We start from the raw sequence: 23336 nt of genomic DNA on the forward strand, positions 1-23336 counted from the left end.
CTCCTCACTCCATTTCCCCCTGTCATTCAAAGTGCCCTCCATTCTTCACTAGTCTTGATTATTAGGCAGAAGGAGCTATTTCTCTTGGCTCTGAGACTCGATTGAAAATACATCATTACTCAATGGTAAACACAGGCCTATGTAATCCAGAAAGGTCAGCTGCCTGTCAGGGCTCAAGCTTCCAAATGCCTGTTGTCTTGACCCAGGTCCACATGTTGCCCAGCTCAGGGAGAGGAAGATATAATCACAGGCCATCTCTTGCATCTGCATTGTCATCAGAGGAGTCTCCTCTCAGCAACATGACATGGGGGGCTTCCTCCTCCTTGCAGCCCTCCCAACTCTCACCACAGAGCTGCAGGGGCTGCCCTCAAAACCCACAAGGTGATTGGTGAATCCAGGCAGCAAAGGCCTGTTAGTGTCAGGAGGAGGAACCAGGGAGAAGGAAGTCAGGCCCCAGTGTGTACAAAGGTGGGAAGAAGGGAAACGGAGTGGGGAGGGCAGGGACCACAAGACATTCTACATGAAGAAGCACAGGGGAACATCTCAGGTGCCACCTCTGCATCTGCTCCCAGGCTCTCTTCTTTTCCAAAGCTCGTCCCAGCAGCTGCACTCCCCACCCTTCCCTGGTCCTCCTCTGCTCCTGCACTCGCTGTATTCACCATGGTGCCTTCTGGGCGCATAGAAATACTCAATAATACAGAGTTCATTTCCTTTAAAGAAGAAGCATCCTCACCTGCGTCCATGTGAAGGGAAAGCTCTCACATCAGTGCAGTTTTAAATTAAGAACTCTTCTTAGAGATGAGGAAACTTGAGTCTCATGCATAGAGAGGGCATGACGTGTCCAAGGTCACACAGCGGTGACTCTGAAGCTGAAACCTGGTGCATTTAGTTATAAGTAAGATTTCCTTTTTAAAATAATACTATCATTAACGCTGAAAACACCAACGTTTATTGGGTGCTTGCTCTCTCCCAGGAGTTGTGCTGAGTTTTGAATATAATTATCTCATTGAATTCTGGCCCCAACACTGTGGGGCGGGTACTATTCTTACATTTATCTTCGTGAGGAAACAGAGCCTCACGAAGCTCAGTGACTTTGTCCAGGGTCACACAGCTACTAACTTGGAGGCGGGATCTGACCCAGGCTCCTAAGCTCAGACTCTTTTTCTTTTTTTGTTTTTTTTTTTTTTTGTGAGGAAGGTCAGCTCTGAGCTAACATCCATGCCAATCCTCCTCTTTTTGCTGAGGAAGACTGGCCCTGGGCTAAAATCCGTGCCCATCTTCCTCTACTTTATATGGGACACCGCCACAGCATGGCCTGACAAGCGGTGCATCGGTGCGTGCCTGGGATCCGAACCCAGCTTGCCAGCAGCGGAGCGCGCCCACTCAACCACTAAGCCACGGGGCTGGCCCCAGCTCAGACTCTTACCTGCTACATTTGCCTGGTCTGGTTCAGTACAGAGAGGTCTAGGAGGGAGGACACATTCTTAACATCTTCTTGGTGCCCAGATCTTACCCTGTGGTCCCAGCTAGTCACCTCAACCTTGGTCTCACGCTCTAGTCTCAGAGCACAGGGAGCAGCAGAGCTGGTATTTGGAGCAGCTGAATATTCATTGGTCATTGCTGATAATGAGCCCCTCACCTTGCAAAGGCTCTCAGTGGGAGCGGGAATCTTATAAACCAAAGTGACCTCAGAAAATAAATAAAATTAATTAATTACAATAAAGTGTGCTAAGTGCTATGACCAGATGAGTATAAAAAGAAAGTTAACTGCCCCAGGGGTGGGGGTTGAGGAAAGTTTCAGAGGTGACATTTGTGTTGAGCCTTGTTATACATGGCAGAGAAAGAAAGGGAAAAGGAATTCCGAGTGCAAGGAACAGCCTGAAGTGTAGTAGAGAAGCGTGAAGTCCCTGACAAGGGGCAGCAGCCAGAGCAGCCCAGAGTGCCTGGGTGGTTGGGGACTGGGGGTGAGGAGCAGGGGAGAAGGCAGGGAGCAGGCTGGGGCTCTGAAGGCCCCACTCAGCTCAGAGTAACCCAAAGGATAAACTAAGCAGGTGGTTAGGGCGCACAAAATAAGATGAGAAAAGAGAACATCGAAAAGAAACAAATTGAATTTCAACATACCTTTGAGTTTGTGCAATTTCAAAAAATATTTATCAATTTTGAAAATTGGGAATTACATATGAAGAATATCACTATATTACTCTTTTCAGTGTTTAAGATCTCTAAAAGTTTCTTTCTGCCTCTGACTCTGTTACAGCAATTAGACATCAACCAATCTCAGCTTTGGGATAGGCAGGATTGAATTAAGGCAGTTTACAAAATTGCTTCCTGAATAACCTGTAATAGTACCCCTTAACCTATCTAGGGGTATTAGCAACGTATGGGGTCAGTTGTTTTCCCAAAGGACCTCTAAATGGTGGCATTACAGGGACTGTGACAAATGAAGTATAACTGGAGAGTCTTTTCCTGTAGCCCCAGAATTAGGAACCAGGGCCCCTGGTGAAACATCAAGTCCCCCACTTTCTAAAGAGAAGTGAACCATCTCCCCAGGGCCTTATGAAGAGGCTGCAAACTAGTCCTGCCATTCCCAACCAGCCGAGTCATCCTTATCTCACATGAAGTAAGACATCTTATGGGACGGAGTGTTCATGGCCAAAAGTTATACATTCCTCCTCCATCCCTGCTGCCATTGGGGAGGGAAGGGGGCATATTCCTCCAAAAAACCAAGGGGAGTGTGTGATTCAGAAAATCACTCATCTAGATGAGGAGGGCCCTCAAGAAGGGGGAAATGAAATCTCACTCCCCTGCTGGTTGGTTACTACAGCCCCGCCCCACCCCCGTCCCAGTGCTACGTGATGATCAACATCCTGGAAGAGCTTAACATGGATATTGCGAGTTTGGGTTCTCAGAAATGCAAGTGGACAGGAGGAAGTACAGCCCCATCCCCAGAAACTTACATGTGTCCTATAGGCAAAGACCACCGCACCTGCCTAGGGGCCCAGCGGTGGAGAGAATCAGACCAGCCAGAAGGAGACCAAGGTTGCCTCCTCACCACCAGCAGGTGACCTAGGAGCACCCCTGCTGGCTCTCCTCCTCCTCTCCCTGCCCTCAGTACCAGAGGAGCTGGGGCCCAGAGCAGGGAGAGGGGAAGTGAAAGAGTGGACTCCTCCCTCACCAGCCAGCACCCAGTGCCTAGACTGTAATTTCTATAAGGACGTATTCCTCATGCCTAGCAGGTAGCTGGCCCAGAGAAGACATTTGTTACTTGTGTTGAAAAATAAATGAGTGAATGACAGCACATAATAAGAGTTAGTGCCCACCAACACCCTCTTTCTCAGTCATTCAAGGTTCTCCTGGTTTAGGAGTCTTATTGTCTGTCAGAGGAGGGTGTTCCCTTGACTCAGAGACTTGCTTTCGTAACCTGGCATTACTATTGGTACACACCGTGTGCTTTATCCAGAAATGTTGGTTTCTGGGCAGGGCTGAGGCTCTCCAGTCCCTAGTCCCTCCCACCCGTGGTCTTGCATTGTAGCTCAGTAGGTGGAAGGGCATAAATTTCGGCTGTTCTCAGCCCTGCTGCATTTTTACCCAAGACCTCTAACAGCAACATGAAGTTAGGAAGCCTCCTCCTCCTTGTGACCCTCATCATCCTCAGCTTAGAGGTACAAGAGTTTCAGGCTGCAGTGAGACCATTTCGTCTTTTGGGTAAGTCCAGGGAGAAGGCAGCCCCCTTCTTCTTTTAATGAGGGATCCAGGAGTTAGGACATCAGGGATCAGTGTGTGCAGGAGGAGGAGGGGAAGAAAGGAGGGAAGGAAAGACATTCTAGTCAAGGAGCCATTGCAGAGACCCACCTTGACTGCAGAATCTCTCTTCTTCTGCCTCCACTTTCTCCCCTCCTTTCCCTGGGTCACCCCTCCACATGGACTCTCCACTCTTCACTTTGCCCCCTCATCAGCCACCCTCCATCTCCCCTGCGTCTCCCTCTCCACCAGCTTCTTTGCCTCTTGCTACAAACAGATTGGATCGCCTAGAGAAAATATTTTCTTAATCGTGTGAAACATGAATCATCTCAATTTCATCTTTTCCTTTTACCACCAACATTCTCAAAGGACTAATATGAATTCTCTGCTCTTACTTACTCATAACTCACTCCTTAACCCCTTGAAGCCTGACTGTAGTCATTCCTGCCCCCAGCACTCTCCTGAAACTTCTCTGCCAGGTCCTGTTGACAAATCACTTGACTCTCTTCAGGAACCAAAGTCTTTATCCTCGCTAGCATCTGACATTGTCTCCCAATTCATCAATCCCGATACATTCTTCTCACTGGGATTCTCTTCCCTTCATCTTTTTCTTCTCCCAAAGATTATCACATTCAACTCTTACTCCTCTCCCTTCTTTGGTCTCCTTACCCTATATTAAACTGGTTGCCAAATCTGTCCATTCTTTGAAATTGTCTCCTCCAGGCGTTCCTTCCTCTCCACCCCCATGGCCACACTGTATTTCCAGCCCTGATTGCCCCATCCTTGGGCCAGCACAATCGCTTCCCAGCAGCTCTCCCTGCCCCTCTCTTCCTTCTGAAGTTTGCTTGCTTGTTGAATCCTGGTCTATTCTCTGCTCTCCTACCAGAATAATCTTCATAGGTAAACTGCAGTCACAGCCCTCTCTTGGCCTCCCAAATGAAATCCACACTCCTCAGGTCCTCAAGATCCACCCGCTGTAACTTTACCTCCTGCCTACTTTTCTTGCTCGACTTCCAACTCTTCCTTAGTACTTATCACCCTTCCATTTGCCATTCCTCCTAGATTCTTTGTACATCAGGGTGTGGAGTGACGAGATAAGGCACCTCAGGTGCAAAATGAAGGAGGTGTTCTCTCTCAGGCTTGTGCAAGCACCTCCTTAAATTTTGTGCCCTATGTTTCTCATGCGCCTCTCCCTGGTCCTGCCCTGTTGCATTTTCCCCTTGTGAGTTTTTGCTAGTAATTCTTTTCTCTTCCCACAACACTCTACTACCCTCCTCAATTCTGCCTTAAAAAATCCTGTGCTTCAAGACACCTTTTCTGATTAATCTAACTGGAAGTAATATCTTCTCTCCTCTGAGTTCCTTTACTTCTTTGGATGTACCTCTCTCAGGACACTTGTTACAAACGGCTTTGTTTCTAGTACTTTAAACATAAATCTTATCTCCACTGTTAGACTCTAAGCTGTTTGAAGGTAATGACCATCTCTTACATCTTTGTATTTCCTGAATAACTTACCTCTGTGCTTTATTCATAGTAAGAAATCAACAGATATAATGAGTGACCAAACTGCTGTGGGTGGGGAGAAGGAGGGATCTTAATGATTTTCTCCAAGGTCTGCAATGACCTTGTAGACATGCCACCAGGCCCCCTTCTTACACCCTCAGACATTGCTACTCAATCACGGCACTCTTTCTCTTGGAGCCTGGACAAGGCTCCTCAGCTTTCTCTACACAGCATGAGACAGCCATCTCTATTGATTGGAGCTGACACTGGAGAATGAACTTCATTTCCCATCTGGATCCAAAGTCTCCATTTTACATATGAGGAAACAAAGGCCTAGAGAGGTCCAGAGACAGAATCAGGCAGAGAAACTCCTGATAACACCCGAGTAGCTGCCCAAGCACATCACACATTTGTCTGGAGATCTGCATACATTTCTCCAGAGACCCCTGTGGGGTCTTAACCAGCTTTTTGGACCTACTTCATTGATCCTCAAAGACTAACTTTGAGGCTCTGGGAACCTGGGGAGCCTTCACTCCGGTCAGGAGTGACTGCTTGAAATTTAGAGATGTGCTCTCCATGTCAGGGTCGGTTTCACCATGCGGAACTGCAGAGGGAGGCTGGGCCTAGAAGCCAGCCTGATCTGGGTTGAATCCCACTTCTGTACTTATTAGTGGGCAAGTCACCTCTGTGAGCCACAGCTGCCACACCTGCCACACCTATAAAATGGGGCTAGTACGACTCACTGCACAGGGTGACTTCCAGGCACCGCTGATGGTATTTGGTAAATGTGAGTCTCCCCTTCTCTACTCCTTTTCCCGCAGAGTGAGGAAGTGAGGACATTTAAGTGGGTTTCTTTCCACTTCCCCTCCACAACCACAATTAACTTCATCTTTAAAGTAGGCCTTGCTTTATTGGGATTAGTGACTGCATTGTTGTTACCTGAAATATGTAAGATGTTAATGAGTATTATTCTGTGAGTTACCATTTATAAATTACATTAGGTATTGAAATAAAAGAAAGAAAGTGGAACTGGCTCCTTAATCAAAGGCTGTCTTCTCTAGCACCTGTGCCTAAAGCTTGACGGTTTTTAGCTGGTCTGTTCTAATGTAGGCACCTGTGTCGAGCTCTGCAATGGTGACTGGGACTGTGATCCAGGAGAGCACTGCATCAGCAACGGGTGTGGCCATGTCTGTGCTTCAGGCTAAGGACAGGTAAAAACATCAGGCCCTTCCCTGCTTCCTCAAACATTGTCCAAACAAGGCAAGCTGTACACTTGGCCTGGATGGGACTTTCCAGAAATGGATGAGACAGAAGCCCGTCTCTCTGTGGCCTTTCCCTCTTCACCTGCCCTTCCCAAGAAAAGGAAGCATTTATCACAGGATGGTGGTTTCCAAACCTTTAAAATAATTTCATTACCCAGTATATCTTGGAGAGAAATCAGACTATTTATATGAGCAAAAAGAAGATAAAAATCACCCATAATCCCTACTCCAAAATGATTTCTGCTTAACACTTTGGTGAATATTTTAAAAATACAAATATATATTTTATATCAATATATATTTATATAAAAGTGAGATTATCTTGTACTTGTTTTGATTTCTTGATTAGTTCACTTAGAAATAGCTAGTGAACAACTTTCAATATCAGTTCAGATGCTTCTATGCCATCATCTTTAATATCCTATAGAAGTCCATCATATATGCTCATATACTTAGTAACCTCCATTAATACACATTTAATATATTTATTATTCTTTATATCATTAGTATGGCTGTAATAAATACTAAATTGTTGTACATGCCCTTATTAATTTCCTTGGGATAAATTCTGATATGTATAATTGATGACCAAAGAGTATGCTCATTTTAAGCCTTTGATGCACGTTGCCATATTGACCTATGAGAACCCCTTTCCTGTAAAAATATTTCAGGGTCCTCGCATAGTAGTTTCTTTATTTTCAGTAGCCATTAAATGAAAAAAAAAGCATAATTAAAAGCTACCATGATTAAGTTCTGATTATAAATCAAGCTGTATTAAACACAACAGAATCAACATATACTTTAAAAATAACCCATTTGTGTTCAGAACGTATTATTTGTCCAACCCACCCACAATCCTTGGGATGCTTTTGGCTTTGCTGGCTCTTTGCAGGTCCTTATTGATTCCCAGAACCGGGAACCACTGCCACTCAATTGTATTCTGTGGATCCAAGTCCCCAAAACAGCAGGTCTCACACCCAATTTTTTCGTTCATTTCTCAGATGAAGACTCATCTTAAGGGTCATCCTTCTCTAATAATTGCTCATCCCTTCCTGGAGTTCCTATCATCAAAGATGTGATTATTTCAAGCTCCTTGCTCAGGAAGACAGATGAAAATGGAGGCCTGTGGATGGAGATTACAAGGGATGTGGCAGAGAAGGAAAAAGAGTTGTTTCTTTTAATAAATCATCATCAAAAGTATCCACACTACTTGAGTTATTTGGTTAGAGGTGATAAGGGGGAAGAGGAGGAGAAGGTGGGGAATACATGACATTTGTTCAGTACTTGCTATGCAACAATATAATATAAAACTGCATTATATTCTCCACAAGCATCATCTAGTTTCTCCTTATGATAACCTTGTGACTATGCTTATTATCACCACCATTTTACATAGACACTGAAGTCTGGAGTAATTAAGTAATTTGCTTAACGTCATACAGCAGATAAGTCTCAGGGCCTTACCTACAATCTCCTGTCAAACTCTAAGGCCTATGCATTATAGCATAGTGGTTAGGAGTTCCAACTCTGAATTTCAAACCCAGGCCCACCACACACTTCAGCAAGTGTCCCAATCTTTCTGTGCTTCATTCAGTTTCCTCATCTGTATAATTGTATATACTTCATAGAGCTGCAAGGACAAAATAGGTGAGTTCATGTAAAGCGCTTGGTGTAGTGCTTGACACATAGAAAACATTCAATAAATGTTAACCACAATGATTATTATTATCACCAAATAGATGGGCTAATGGCTGCTAGTCCTAATCTTCTAAGACTCTAGAACAGAAGCCAAGGCCAATCCTCCTTCCCAGCCTCTCCTAGGTCATCCAGATACTGAAAGTTAGCCCCTCTTTTCTGGCTTTCCTCATTACAAAATATCAGAGGTAAAAATAGACTTACAATTTCTTGCCTATGTTCTTCACAATCACAGAATCAAGATTCAACTGGCCTGGATTGTAGTCTAACTTTGACCTTTTACTGCCTGTGTGGCCCTTGACAAACCATTTAAACTCTTTAAACTTTCTCTCTTTAAACCATTTAAACTTTTCTTAGCTGTAAAAAGGGGGGAATGATAATATCTATCTCATTTGGATGCTAAGATTTATAGAACTTTACAGCTTACAAAGCATTTTCACAAACATCTCATTTTATTTTCACATCAATCAACAGATGGCAAATAGGGGGCTCTGAATAAAGAATAGTGAATTCATTCATTCTGTCAACAAGTATTGTGGGGTGCCTACCATGTCCCAGTTGCTGCACTAGCACTGGAGATACAACAGCAAACCAGACAGATGGGATCTGTGCCTTCATGAGGCTCACATTCTAGAGGAAGAAACAAATAATAAAAGAAGTAAACAAATAAAGAAGATAACTACAGATTATGGTAAATGCTCTGAAGGAAATAAAACAAGGATGTGAATTGGAAGGGGAGGGGGAGATAAACTCAAGTCTACTTTGGTTAGGATGATCCAGACTCTAAGGAAGTGATAAAAATGAAGTCTTGACAGGGTTCCAAAACATGAAAGAAATGAAATACCAGAGTAAGGCTTCAGATCACCTTATGCAGAATTTATAGAAGGACATGGCTGTGAACTTGCTTAGCAACCCTTAAACTCCCTCAGTCATTTTAAGACTGTAAGAATATTGAGAGTGAGGAGTGAGGATGTGTGAGATTTTCTTGGAAGAGCTTTTGCCAAACTGTGAGTTTGCACAGTTTGGGGGTTACCATCTAAACATGAGCCAGTGCAGGGGGGCCTTCAAAGGCCTCCCTAAGAGCTTGATATATGTTTCCTTCAGTTGGTGATCACCACGGAGTAGGAATGTTCATTTCCTTGGAGAAACCACACTGCCATACACCAGGGTATATTCCATCAGAACTTAACAATATACAGATACTCAACTGTATCAGTATATTTTACAATACCTGGGTCATTCAGTCTTGAATAACACCATGTGTGGGTCATCCACGTTGCAACCTGAGATGAGCCACACCAAACTCAGATTCTTTCCATCATCTCTTTCACACCTCCACCACTGGGGTGATGACCAGGCCTCATCACAACCTTCTAGCCCAGTGTGTTGGACTTCTCTTATGCATTGCTTCAAATACTCTTGGCCTTACACTCTTATTCTAATCATTGCTACAGCAACTAGTTTACTGCAGGCATCTACTAGCTCAGCCCAAGGTAACTTGTCAGAGCCTTGTCTTGAACTTGTACCCTAATACTCCACACCTCTCATTTTTGTCTCAGGGCTTCTTTGACTATACAACAAGAGACTCCTGCAGGAAACATGCACACTGCTAACGCATGCTTAACTCAGAAACACTGAAGTATTAGTGCTTGATAGGGTAATGCTTGACAATAGAGGTCAAAGGCTGACAGATATATGCTTCCCCCTTCCATTCCATTCAGGAAAGGGATTCTGAGAGCATTCCACAAAGCTTCTCAAAAAGTCCTGAGAGTTGAGCAGTCACTCATCCCTTGCAATGAATAACTCAATAGCACATATTTGTATTGATTCTCCTTCTTTCCCTGTTCATTCCTGAATATATCACTCACATATCAACCTCATCTGAGGCTCTGCTTTAGGAGAACTCAGACTAAAACATCAGTCGTTTGACTAGGTCTCAGCTCCTGATCTTCTCTGAGAAAATGCTTGAATATCACAAATACACACACATTCATAACCTACATATACACACAACCCAAGAATAAGCAATAATATACAAGCATAATGAAATCTAAATTCAAATAAAAAATAAACATTTCTCCCCAAAGAAGCCCAAAGTCTTCAGAGAACTAGCTCTGCTAAAGCATGCCCCCAGTTTTCATTGCTGAACAGAAGTGTCTTATTCTCAGGATAAAACATGTACATTCAGGTGACTCAAGGTTTTCCCTAAGAACTGTGAGCGAGAATTTGCTTTATATTTGCAAAACTCAAAGTTCAGTTCAGTGGCTCAATTTGAACTCCCAAATTACTCTTTTTGTGGGGTGAGGTGCTTCAAGATCCACAGGAGGATTCACACTGGGAAAACGGAGAGAAATGATGAGCTGTCACTTAAGTGCCTGAACACTACCCTACATTTCTCCCCTATATTCCATTGGCCAGATTTTAATCACTTGGCCACAGCCAGCTTCAAGTAATACTGGGGAGTGTGACCTTTATCCAGGGTAGTTTTGTGCCTAGGAAAAAATCGGGGGCTCTAATACGATGTAAGAGGAGTGGAAGGATGTCGTAGAACTAGCAGTTTCTGCCACTGCCATCCACGATGGCCCCTCTCCAACCCCAGCCCGAATTTGAATCACTAGTACTAAACAGTGATGTCAGCCCTGCCCAGGAACAAACTTTCTGGGAGGACAAATAGAGTCCCCACTTTTCAGTCAGGGCTCAAGGAGAGGTGGGCGGCGACAGAGTCTCCAAGCTGATTTCTGACAAGTATTTGCAAGCCACCAGTCTAAGAAAGGGTCCCTCAGGGTTGGAACACCACCTGCGCGGGGGTTCTAGTCCAAATAAGGCATTTCCGGAACTGGCGCGCCGACACTGGGGATGCCCCGGAAGTGTTTCCCTGTTGTCCTACGTAGGAAAGATGGCGGTAGTGCAAGTGGCCGGCTCCTTGCCGGGCGGGCCGCCGCGGGAGGCACCCTCCGAGCAGGGCAATGGCTTCCGCTGCTTGTCAGCCAGGCTCCGCGCCTTGCGTCCGGATGACAGCAGCTCCGCCCGCACCGAGATCCACCTGCTCTTCGACCAGCTCATCTCCGAGAACTACAGCGAGGGCGGCGGCGTGGCCCCGGAGGTAGGCGGCGCGCCTGGTGGGGAGGACGCGGGCCGCGCTTACTGGCGCCGGCCCACTTTTCAAGGATCCAAGCTGGTAGCTTCCGCCTGCCTTTCCGGCATTTCCCGCCCCTTCTTCGCATTACTGACTTCCAGGCTCGTTTGCTCCCTCCGCCCGTGGCACGTCCTCGGCGCTTCTCTATCCCGAAGACCCTCCAGTAGTCTTGGAGGACTCGCATCTTTCAAAACGCGACTTGAGAGTTCTGTTCTGATAACGCCGCGGGTGTCATCTCTGGTCCCATTTCTGTCCCCGCCGTCCATTCCCTGCATCCAAAACAATTTGTATATAAAATTCACTACTACCGTTTATTGAATACACGGTCCACGGACCACGTACTGTACTTCACCGGGCACAGTTCCAGGAATCTTAGAAAGTGGGGATCATTAGGCCTATTTTGCTGATGAAAATACTGAGGCTCCTAAAGATCCAATGTCACATTGCTGGCAAAAGGCAGAGCTAGAATTGGAACCTAAGTCTGTCACAAAGTCCCTGCCATTTTCTGTGCCTCCGTGCTAGCTCTGCTCTCTCTGCCTGCTCTTTAGAAGTACTTTGAGTAACATTATTCACACACATCAGGCCTGGGATACTACTTACTAAATTCCCTGAACTCTTGATCCAGTCATACTACTGCCTTATGATGGTCACAGGCACCTCAAACTTGGCAGTTCCTAAAAATGAGTACATTATCTACACACACTCCATCCCCAACCCTCCCATCCCCCCAACACATACAGAAGCGCAGCCTGCCAAGTCACACAGGCACAAACACTGGTTTCCATTTCCTTCCTCCCAGACCCTATGCAGTCTGGACTCTTCAGAATCTATCTCATAAATATTTCTCAGTCCATCCCCTCCTTTCTATTCCCACTGCCAGTGCCTTAGGCCCTCAGGCAAGATGACTCTTTCCTGGACTATTCCACTCCTCTCTAACTAATCTCCTGCCTCCAGTCCAGCCCTTCTCCAAATCCTTCTTTGCTCTGCTGCTAGATTGATCTTTTATTTAGTGGGGGAAAAAATCTGATTAGAAAAGTAAAACTCTGATTTGGGAAGATCTTCAGTACATATTGGTAAATGGTCAAAGCAAGTTACAGAACAGTTCATACAGTATGACAGCAGTGTAGGGTAGGGAGGGTTTAAAAATCTATGTATGTTTATAGATGGAAAGAGTTTACAACAATGTATGGAAGAGTTTACAACAAAATGGTAGTGTCACTAGGGAGCAGAGTGGCATTAAGGGAGTAGTAGGGGACTTTTGCTTTATTTGTAGAATTTGATATTTTTGCACCAAAACTTTGTGCCTTTCCAGTCTCCTGTCCTGTCACTCCTCCTTTGGTCCCTGTGTGCAGTCGTTTGAAACTTGCTGTTCCTCAAGCACCTACTGATGTTAGACACCTGCTGGTATTCCAAGTCTTTGCACACTCCATTCCCTTTACCTGCAGTGTCTTTCAGTACCTTGTCTGTCTGGCAGATTTTTACTCATCCTTCCAGTCATTCCAGATTCTGCTTAAAAATCACCTCCACAAGTCCTCCCTAATTACCATTTCCCCATAGTTTGTACGTAATTCTTTCAGCACTTAATTCACTTAGTTTTCTGTATTTCTGCCTCCCTCGCTAGACTCTAAGCCAAAGACCTAGCACATTACCTGTCACATAGTAGGTGCTTGGAGCCTTTTAATTCAGTAAACATCAGTGGATGAATGAAAAATGTGATTTGCAAATAGGTTCTTGTTTTTTTTAAAAAATTCCCTAATTTTACATTAAATTCATTCCAGTGTCATTTCTGATTTTCCCAGTGGCATTGAAAATCTGGTTCACTTACGTTTGGGTATTTTTAACTTCAGTGTGTGCTTTTATATTCTGGAAGCCTTTCTTTGGTTATTTAATTGTACTGTCTCTACATATGTAGAGATGCTGGAGTCTTTAGCCTGACAAAAACCAAATTGATTCTTTTCCTTCTTTTTAAGCACACTCTGTTTTTGTACTGTCATTTCATTTTTTTCTTTTCTGCCTCAGATTTCATCTTTCCTCATTTTGAGTGTGAACATTCACTTTTATTTTTCCATTCGGCTTGTTGGGTGGGGCGGGGAGTGGGGACGGGACTGTTCACTTGACCAATAGGTATATAATGTTTTCATTGTCTTTTTTTTTTTTTTGGTAGGATGTCAGTACTCTTCTTGTCCAAGCTTGCCGACTGGTGCCTCTTAATCAGAATCATCTTGTCAGCAAAGTATCTCAGCTTATCCACCATTTACTTAACAGATTACAGGTAATCATGTATGAAACTTTAGAATTCAGATGGTGAACTTTGAGAATAAGTAAGTGCCTTTGAAATACTACATCTGTGGTAGGTATGATAGCTCAGTCTTTTGAGAAGCTATAGAAAAAGAAAGTGCTTTACTCAGAATGATATTAAAACAAATTGAACTCTGACCAAAAAAAATATTCTGCACAATTCTAGAAGTTTGTTCTTTCTATTTAGTTCAAGACACCAATATCATTCAGACCCCCAGGTCTTGGAATTTTTTTATGGAAGGTGTATTTGACCAAAATATATCCAAGAATAAATTGAAATAATCTCCTACTCTTTTCCTACCAAAATTTTTTCCCCTTTCCCAAAGCTACCATTTTTGAGGTCTACTTTTGGTCTTCATAAAAGATAAGAAGTAGCTTGGGGGCAAGGGGACACTAGGTAAAATGACCCCTATTACTTATATCAAGGTCTGTACTGTAGCTTCCCTTTCTCCAGAACCTTTTCCAACTTCTAAATGAATCTAGTTTGTTTTGAGGAACAGTTCAAAAATTGAGGCTGTTACCATAAGATACCACATGAGTATGTGAATGTAGTTAGCACAAAACTTCTCAGTTAGCATTATGTAATCTAGGATCCTTTTGGCTACAAGAAACAGAAAAGCCAACCCAGAATAGCTAAACAGTTTTTTAAAAAAATTATCTCACATCACAAGCCCCAAGGGAGGCAACTCCAAGGGCACTTAATAATAAGAGTCTTACTGGCATCTTTCCGTTCTGCCGTCCTCAGCATGTGGGTTCTCCTCAGCTAGCATCTCTCAAAGTCATAGATGGCTGCCTCAAGTCCAGGCAGCCCATGCAAAATAAATAACACCTAGCAAAAGCAAAAGAACTGTTTGTTTTGTGTCTTTTTTCTTTAAGAATGAGGAAACTAGTCCCACAAACTCTCCAGCAGACCTCCCCTGATATCTGGCTGGGAAGACCTAGGTCTCATGAGAACCCCTTAGACCAGTCTGATCAGAGGAATAGTCTTACCATGAGTGGCTTAAACCAGGGGTTTCAGCTTTGACTGTACATTAGAATCTCCTGGAGGACTTAAGCTCCCTAGATGATAACAAAGTGCAACTCAACCCTTACATCAGCGTTTCTCAACCTCGGCGCTATTGGTATTTTGGATTGGATAATTCTTTGTTGTGGGGGGCTGTGCTGTGCATTGTAGGATGTTTAGCAGCATTCTTGGCCTCTACCCACTGGATGCCAGTAGCATCCCTCCAGTTGTGACAATCAAAAATGTCTACAGACATTGCCAGATGTTCCCTGGGAGACAAGATTGCCACTGGTAGAGAACCGCTGTCTTAGACTAGTTAGGATTTACCTTCAGGTCTCATGTGGGAGGGGTAGGCACCCAAATAAAATCAGTACTCTGCCAGCAAAGAAAGAGAAGATGAATGCCGGTGGGTAATCAACAGTGTGTGCTACATGTGACTTCCTAAATGAAATAATGCTATTTTCAAGTTTAGAATTTTTCAAACTGATGTGATAGCTTTTGAATGTTTACTATTCTCAGGCATATCACCTTTGTAACACTGGCAGTTGGAAGAGTTCCTGATCACCTATGGCACCTACAGCCCTTAAACAACTTTCTAGCATTTGATGGCAGTTTATCTCAATTGTCCATGAATTGATACTTGGATTAGCCTACTTTGTCCCAACAAGATTATAAACTTCTTGAGGACAAGGATAGCCATCTCTTCCTGTTGTATTGCCCACATCATGGTAGAGACATGGTAACTATTTAGCAGATATATTTATTCACAGTATATTTGTTGAGCGTTTACTAAGTATAAGGCAGTTTAGTTGAATTAAGAAATTTCAGTGGATTGAGTCTTACATATCTGTGTATTTACAGCTGCCAATGTCTGATTGTTTCAAGGAAAAGTTACAAGGACTTTGCCTGGTTCTCCTCTACTGGAGGGAGTAAATGGGGAAGGCAAGGAGAAGGCCCTGTCTTGATCAAACTTTCAGGGCCTTTAGAGCTGATCTTTTTGACACAAAAATGAGGGACACACACACTCTCTGTCTTTTATACAGCTTGATTCAGGTAAGCATGCATGTGTGAAAAGGATAAAAATATTTTTTTAGAAGTTAGATATATTTATTTTTTCCTCTATCGATAGGTCATTGTTGATGAACAGAACCTGGATTTCCTGTTGGCATATACTATTTCTGCTCTTCAGCAGTGCAGTTCCTGGACACACGTGGAAATTCTTCAAGCCCTGGCGGCTCTGGTTTACTGCAATGGCTCAAAATGTCAAAAGGTAGTTTAAAAGGTGTTCTGTGTTTCGTTTGAACAGTTAGGAGCACAGGCTGTGAACCACAGGCCTGTGTTCAGGTTTTTATCTTGCCATTAATTAGATATGTAACCTTGAGCAACCCTTACTGAACCACTCTGAGCCTCATTTCCTCCTGTGTAAAATAGTTCCTCCGAGGACTAAGTGAGACAATACTTGTAAAGTGCTCAGCACTCAGTAAATACTAACCATTATTATTATTATCATTAGCCTTCAGCTATGCAGCCAAGCTCTTTAGAGCTTCAGCAACTACTTAGGCTGGGAGTGATGATCCCTACTGATGTTTTTTTGGCATGTCTTCCCATGCCCATCTGAAAGATTTACCTAGCAGCTAGTCTGTTGGTACTTAACTGCCCTTTAGTTAAAAAAAAATGAAATCTGTCTAAAGAGTATTGTTTTCCTAGAAGCTTTTCTTCAACCAACATTGGCTATTATTCTTTTTTAGTACCTCCCAGACTTGCTAGGCAAGAGCGGACTCTTGATGAAGTTCAGTAACTCGACTCAGCCCGACCCTGAGGTTAGGAGAGCTGCAGTGCATTGTATGGCAAACTTATGTCTCAGGTATGTGGATCCCATCCGCTTTCCCAGTTGTAATAAAATAGGGCCTCTCATGGGCTCTTTGTAGGTGGTTCAATCTGTCTGACGCCAGAGCCAACTTAGAAGAATAACCTACTTTGCATTTCCTGTGTTCTTTGCTAATAAGATCATCTTATATTGTTCATTTTAAATTTTAATATCGCTTGTAAAGAAAGCTTATAAAAGAGGCGAAGGAAGAATAGACTAGGACCTATCCCTAAAATATGGTAAAAGTGATAAATTGTGCAACGTGTCAAGGTTTTGTTTTCTATTGATGTAAATTCTAACCATAGTAAGTCTTTTAGAAGGATATATTCATATGAATTTAAGCTTTGGTGAGATTTATCTGTCAAGGCCAGTCTTTTCTAAGAAAATAGAGCCAATCCCAGCTGCCCAGTTCTAGATTCATGCAGTAGCAAATGAGCAGCACAGACTTGAACTGATGTAGGGCGTCTTGTCTCGACATTGCACTATTGTCCAGTGGCTAGGAGGGCGGGTTCAGCTGTGTGATTCCAGCTTGACTGGACCTGTCTGCATTATTTCCCTCTAAGAACTAAAAAGCAGAATTTCTCTTTCCCTGTATTTCTTCCACTCCAAACTTCCATAACTTTTCCTTATGGAAACCCTTCTTCCTTCTTCCTCTTCTAGTCTTGTGCCTGTCCCACAGCAGCAATTAATTAACCAAAGTGCATAATCTCCCATTGTACAGTTTCATTCAAGGGTCTATTCCAACCCCATTAGTCTGTATTACTGCTATTTTTAATTCATATTTTTTTGCAGGCCCCATTTCAAAGGAGATTGAGTTTGAGTTGCTTCTTCTGTGTGTGTTTTAGTGTGCCAGGACAGCCGTACTTGGAGGAGCCCTACCAAAATATCTGCTTCCAAGCTTTCTTGACCACCTTACAGTCTCCAAAATCATCTGATATGGATGATATCACATTTTGCATGGTAGGTGGGACTGCCACTAATCTTGGGAATGTTACAGATGTGTCTAGAAGCAGCAGTAGAACAGAGGCTGTTACTGAAGACTGTAATTTGGTTACTGTACTAGTTTTGTCCAGAGATAGAGGTATAAGTGGAATGTTTATAACGTAAAAAGACTGAAATCATATCTTTCAAATTTAAATTACAAGAAACTGTTTTTCTTTGTTTGTTTTGTTTTGCTGTTGTTTTTGTTTTGCAATTTGAGGTTGTTAAAGAAAAGTGTGTATTTTTTCCCTCCTGACTATAAAAGCAATACAATTACAGACTAGTGACTTTCTTTTAGGTGGAAGAGAAAGGAGTGGATTTCAACAATATCTGCCATATTTTTTTGTTTTTTAAAAAATCTGATGCAAATATGACAATTTGTTAACACGTTTTAAATTCAGAGTGACACATTTCAAAAATTACATCTCTAAGATGGTAACGGTTATAGGAACTTTCAGATATGACCACTGGGAACAATTTGTTCTACGTGCCCCCAGATTTTTTTTTCCTATATATAAATGAACATATTTATAATTTTTAAATAGGATCATATTAAATATGCTGTTTTGCAATTTTCTATCCTTTTTACAATTAATATCTTCAGTACTTAATATTTTTAGTACCTATTGATACTGTACCAGTACCTCATGCTTTCTAACTGCTGGAGCTGAAAGACCTTGGGCAAGTTACTTAACTTCTTGAGCCTCCAAGTTCCTCATCTCTGAAATGGGACAAATGGTATAACTACCTTGTAGGGGGCTCAAGAGGAGTATCTCAAATAAAGCATTTAAAGTGCTTGGCAAAGTGCTTGCTATTATTATTGTTGAGTCTCACATGTAGCAGAGATTAGCTTCTTATATAATCATTGTCATAATTGATGGAAATTGAAGTTTTTTCAATGTTTCCACAATTTCAAACAAGGCTACAGTTCACATCCTCTCTATATGGGGAGTGTTTCTTAAGGAAAGAATCCTAGAAATGAGATGACTGAGTCAAAAAATCAATCTTGATCAGAAGTGCCTTTCAGAAACCTGCTCCCACATACATTCCTTTGCCTTAAGAGCCGCCGAGGTTGCCACATTACAGAGATTCCCCACTTCAGATCTCTGCTGCCGCTTTTTCATTTGTATCACATTTTTCCCACTAGGTGTCTCTTCTTTTTTTCTTGCTCACCATTTCTACGTGCTGGTTTATAAACGTGTACAATAAGACCACTCTTATTCAATGAGAGCACTCTTTTCTTCTATAAAATAATTAGTTGTTCATCAGATCTCTTCTCTGGATCTTCATCTCTGCTTTTTGTTTTTCCCTGTCTAAAGGTTTTTTCATCATCTAAAGACTTTCTCCTCTGTCCTAAGTGGTGCTAGAAAGTTGATCCCTGAACAACCAAATTTCATTTACCTTTTAACTTGGTCTCCTCTTTTCCCCTAGTTGTTACAAAATGCGTTAAAAGGTACACAATCTCTTCTGAATGGTGGGAAGATGAAACTGACACAGACCGATGAACTTGGAGCTCTCCTAGCTGTGCTCAAGGTCAGGCGCTGCATGTTTAGCCCGAAGACCTCAGTATAGTTAGTGTCTTCCCTGTTTGAAACGCCAGGCATAAGGACCGCTTTATGTCATCACTCCAAGGCTAGCTTTAAGGTATTATATTTTAAGAGAGAGGAATAAAAGGTTCATATTCAAGCATTCTTAAAATTAAGAACTAAAAACAATAAATCTTGATTTAGTAAATGTATCAAAATTCTGAAATTTTATCTAGGAAGTGACTAAGTGATGAGGTATGATCTGTAGATTATCTAATTTTACATTATCTTGAACCTGTTTCTACTTGAAGGAAGAACCAGGGCTTCTCCTTGGCTCTGTCCCCCATGTAGTAGGCTGGCCAATCAAGATGTGTGTCAGTAAGCTGCCATCCTTAGGTTTCTGAGCCTGCCAGTCAGTGGGAAGGTTAGGTCAGCCTCTCTGGGAACCCAGCTGTCTTCAGTTCAGCCAGGAAATGGTAAGAAGCTTGTGCTGGTCAAAGCTGTGTATAATAACCTAGCTTTATCATGACTAAAATTTTAATGCTTTCCCTATGCCATCTCTCCTGCTCCCAAATAGATAGACAGATAGCTAGATGTGGATATAGATAAGCTAAATAAAAATGATAGGTTTATAAAAAACGGTAGATAAAATAATTGGATAAAAATGATTGGATAAATTTTAAAAATTAATAAGTAAAAATAATAAGTAAACAAACTAAAATCAAACGTAACCTGATCTGGCCAAACCAGATCAAGCTGGAGGCTGGGTGAGATTAAACTCTTCTTTAAGCCCTAAATCTTCAAGCTATCTGTTTTCTGTCCCGTTTTTATTTTCTTAATAAGCTTCTAAACATTAATCTGTTTGTGTGATCCAGAACATGATGAATAATTGTTTTTTGGTTTATATTTTGTGTGTCTGCGTCTCCTTAATCACCATCAATAGAAATCCATGTTTCATGGACTGCCTGGACTAAACATAGAGATGCCCACGGTGTTATACCCCACTCCACTTCCTCAGTATGATGGGCGACCACCTGTCAAACCACCGCAATCAGAATCCAGCGCTTCTCGACCAACTCTGGTACATTTATATTTCTTTAGATTTTAAGTTGTAGACTGTTTTTAATTGCTTGCTATTTGTGTTTTCTATGATTTGCGTCACTACTGTGCCAAAGACTCACCTTGGATTTGATTCACTTTAGAGGGTTTAGCATAGTAAATTTAAATTCACCACACTGCTGAAAATGCCAGTTAGAGCATCTTATACTCCTGAAAGGTCTAGGCAGTGTAACAGCTATAAAAGTAGGCATTCACTTCACACCCAAAGCCAAGCATCCTCATCTCTCATTGCTCAAGACCACAGGTCAATAAACTTTTTTTTTAAAAGGCGAGCTGATAAATATTTTAGGTCTCTGTTGCAACTGCCAACTCTGTCAAAAAGCAGCCATAGACCCTATGTTAATGAATGGATGTGGGCTGTGTTCCAAGAAAACTTTATTTACAGATACGGGCTGGACGCTGGAGTGAATTTGGCCTTCAGACTGCAATTTGCCAACCCCTCTCTAGATCCTTAGGAACCCACCTACCAGTCAGCCCACTGTCTTCGCACGCCTTACATTCCCACATTTCCCAGCCATTCCAGATAGCTACCATCTCCTTCATGTTTCTGTTGGAGAACCTAGAATATACAGATATATGGCCAAAGATATTACATCTAGAAATATAATACCTGATAAAATGCTCATGATTAGGAATTCTTTCACTCATTTACTTATTTAGCGTTTACCAAACATCCGCTATATCTCAGACATTGTGCTAAGCCTAAGGATATAGACTCTTAACTGTTTTTAGCAGTTTGGGTGAGAAGGTGAAGATGGATAAATAAACTACAATGCAATATTATGGGTTCTTTCATCAAAATATTCACAGGGCACTCGGGGGACACATTCAGGGCATCCAATCCAAATAGAGGAGTAAGGAGGCTTTTTAAAAGGCGTGGGGCTAAACTGAGACTCAAGAGTGAGTAGTAGTACAGAGAAGGAATGACTGTGCTTTATTCCGAAGGAGCAGAAGGTGCATCAACACAGAATGAGAGTGCGTGTAGCCCGTTGTTACCCAGCAGGGCTAGAGTGTCAGGTGTGTTGAGGGGAAGGGTGGGGAAAATATGTAGCAGAGGCCAAATCATAAGGGTCTTATAGAGAATGCAAAGGAGTTTGGGTTTTTGTCATACAGGTGGTGGAGATTCGTTGAAGAATTTTATATAGGAGAGTGGTGTGATCAGCTTTGCATTTTAGAAAAATCACTGTGGTAGCAAGTAAAAGGGTATGAGTCTGGAGCCACATTAATTATCTAAAGTAGAAGTGATGAGGACCTTCCTTCCCCAAAGTCAGAGACTTTGAGAGTGCAGAGAAGGGCACAGATTCCAAAGATATTTGGATGTCAGAAAGAAGGAAGCAGGAGAAAAGAAAGAAACTGGCTTTTACTTTATATGTACATCTACAAAGCCCCAGTGCCCTAAAACATGCATGTATGTAATGGATTAAAGTTTCTCCTGGGCATGTAGAGTGGGACTATGTACCTTATTTGAGAGAACTGAGAAAATAGTCACTCAAGTCATTTTCTGTAGACCTTAATTCTCTTGCGGAGCTCCAGTTGAGAAGGCTGAACGCTTCCACAACAACTGCAAGGTAGGTGGGATTAACCTTATACTTACAGATGAGGAAGGTCAGGCTCAGAGAGGCTAAATGATTTTTCCAGAGTGACAGAGGTAGAATTTAAACCAGTCCACAAGCTTTGTTCTGTCTCATATATTTCATACCTCACTTCATATAGTCCTATAGGTTATGTGTAAGCACTTAGCACAGTGCCTGACGCATAGGGTAGTGAGTGCCACTTTTTTCTCTTCTCTTTTCTTCTCTCTTCAGACTACATGTTGGGGACATATTTAGTAGTTGTCAAATGAGAAAGTACCAATGATTCAGTTAAAAAATATTTTGAAATAGCTATCATACATATGTTTTCATTTGCTCCTAACATCAGAATAAAAAGAAAAAATCAAAAGTAAAACCAAAGAAAACCCAGCAAGGAGAAGAGGAGGAAGAGGAAGAATCCAGTGGGGAAAGAGAAGCAGCCCCAGTCACTGGCCCGGGCAGAGTGAACCTGCGTGAAGGGAACACTCGGCATCCCCACTCCCCGGGTGTCCAGAGTTTGCCGTTAGACGGAAGTGGAGCTGCAGGAAAGGACCGAGTCTCCTCACCCTTCAGTTCTTCCGGTTGGAAAAGGGTCAGCAGTAGTGAGTCAGACTATTCTGATGCTGAAGGAGGCATGCAGAGTAAAATGAGGTAGTAGTATTTTGTTATATTTTTATGCCTTATATTCTAAGTTGCATGTAAGTTTGTAACTTTGCTCAAAAACCCTTCTGCTGCATCTGATTTAACTTTGAAGATTCTCATTTATGTGGAACTTTGCAATACTCTGCATTTTGCCTTGTTCTCTTAATCTATCTTTGTGGATGTGGTTCCTGTGCCTGGAACATTCTTTCTTTTACTTTTTTTGCCTTGTTAACCATACTCATCTTCAGTATGAGCTCAGCAGTCATATCCTCTGAGAAGCCTTTTCTGACTGCCCCATTCTGGCTTAGGTACCCCTCCTATGTGACCCTTTGACCTATGTCTGCCTTAGTGTTGATCATAATGTGCTATAGTTATCTCTTAACTGGCCATCTCTGCCATTAAGAGGCTTGTCAAGGGCAGGGCATTAGTTTATGTCTGCTGACCTCAGCACAATGCCTGCCACATGCGTGAGGATACTCAGTACCTATTTGTTGGATGAATGGATACTCTGCAGTGTCTAATATTTAACACCAGTTTCCTAACATGAAAATGTTGCCCTCTTATTCTCTATCTAGTTGTGTTTTTTTAATTGTCACTTTACTCATTATATAAACAAGTTGCTTTCACACGTTTTTATTGTATTTTGAAAAATAATTTTTTTAATATCATGTTGGCATCTTTAGGACTTATTGAGAATGTTGACTTTCTCAATGTAGCCTTTGAGTTGGCTGGAATAAATAGTATTTCATGCTTATATTTTTAAAAACTATTAAAAGACTTTTTTCTTCCTTCTCTTGGCTATTAAAGGTCTTACCAAGCTAAAGTTCGCCAGGGAGCATTAGCTTGTTTTCTTTCTACTATAAAATCAATAGAAAAAAAAGTGCTTTACGGCTACTGGTCAGCCTTTGTCCCTGATACACCTGAGCTCGGAAGCCCACAGTCTGTGTCCTTAATGACTCTTACGTTAAAAGATCCTTCTCCAAAGGTAAGAG

At 42.3% G+C, this 23336-nt stretch overlaps 1 protein-coding gene across 1 annotated transcript in view; it reads left to right on the forward strand.

Annotated features, from left to right (window-relative positions):
- The first annotated feature begins 11094 nt into the window (after nt 1–11094).
- The window catches only part of HEATR6 (HEAT repeat containing 6), a 33064-nt gene continuing 20822 nt past the window's right edge, over nt 11095–23336 (forward strand). Inside the window, exons 1-9 of the mRNA XM_004434844.3 lie at nt 11095–11304; nt 13502–13609; nt 15768–15908; nt 16387–16502; nt 17351–17465; nt 18918–19019; nt 19956–20093; nt 22052–22353; nt 23152–23329. Coding sequence (XP_004434901.2) covers nt 11098–11304; nt 13502–13609; nt 15768–15908; nt 16387–16502; nt 17351–17465; nt 18918–19019; nt 19956–20093; nt 22052–22353; nt 23152–23329 — 1407 coding nt within the window. The 5' untranslated portion in view covers nt 11095–11097. The remainder of the gene's footprint in view (nt 11305–13501; nt 13610–15767; nt 15909–16386; nt 16503–17350; nt 17466–18917; nt 19020–19955; nt 20094–22051; nt 22354–23151; nt 23330–23336) is intronic.

Source organism: Ceratotherium simum, chromosome 16 (assembly GCF_057802395.1).
Source record: "Ceratotherium simum simum isolate JZ-2026a chromosome 16, ASM5780239v1, whole genome shotgun sequence".
Lineage (NCBI taxonomy): Eukaryota > Metazoa > Chordata > Mammalia > Perissodactyla > Rhinocerotidae > Ceratotherium > Ceratotherium simum.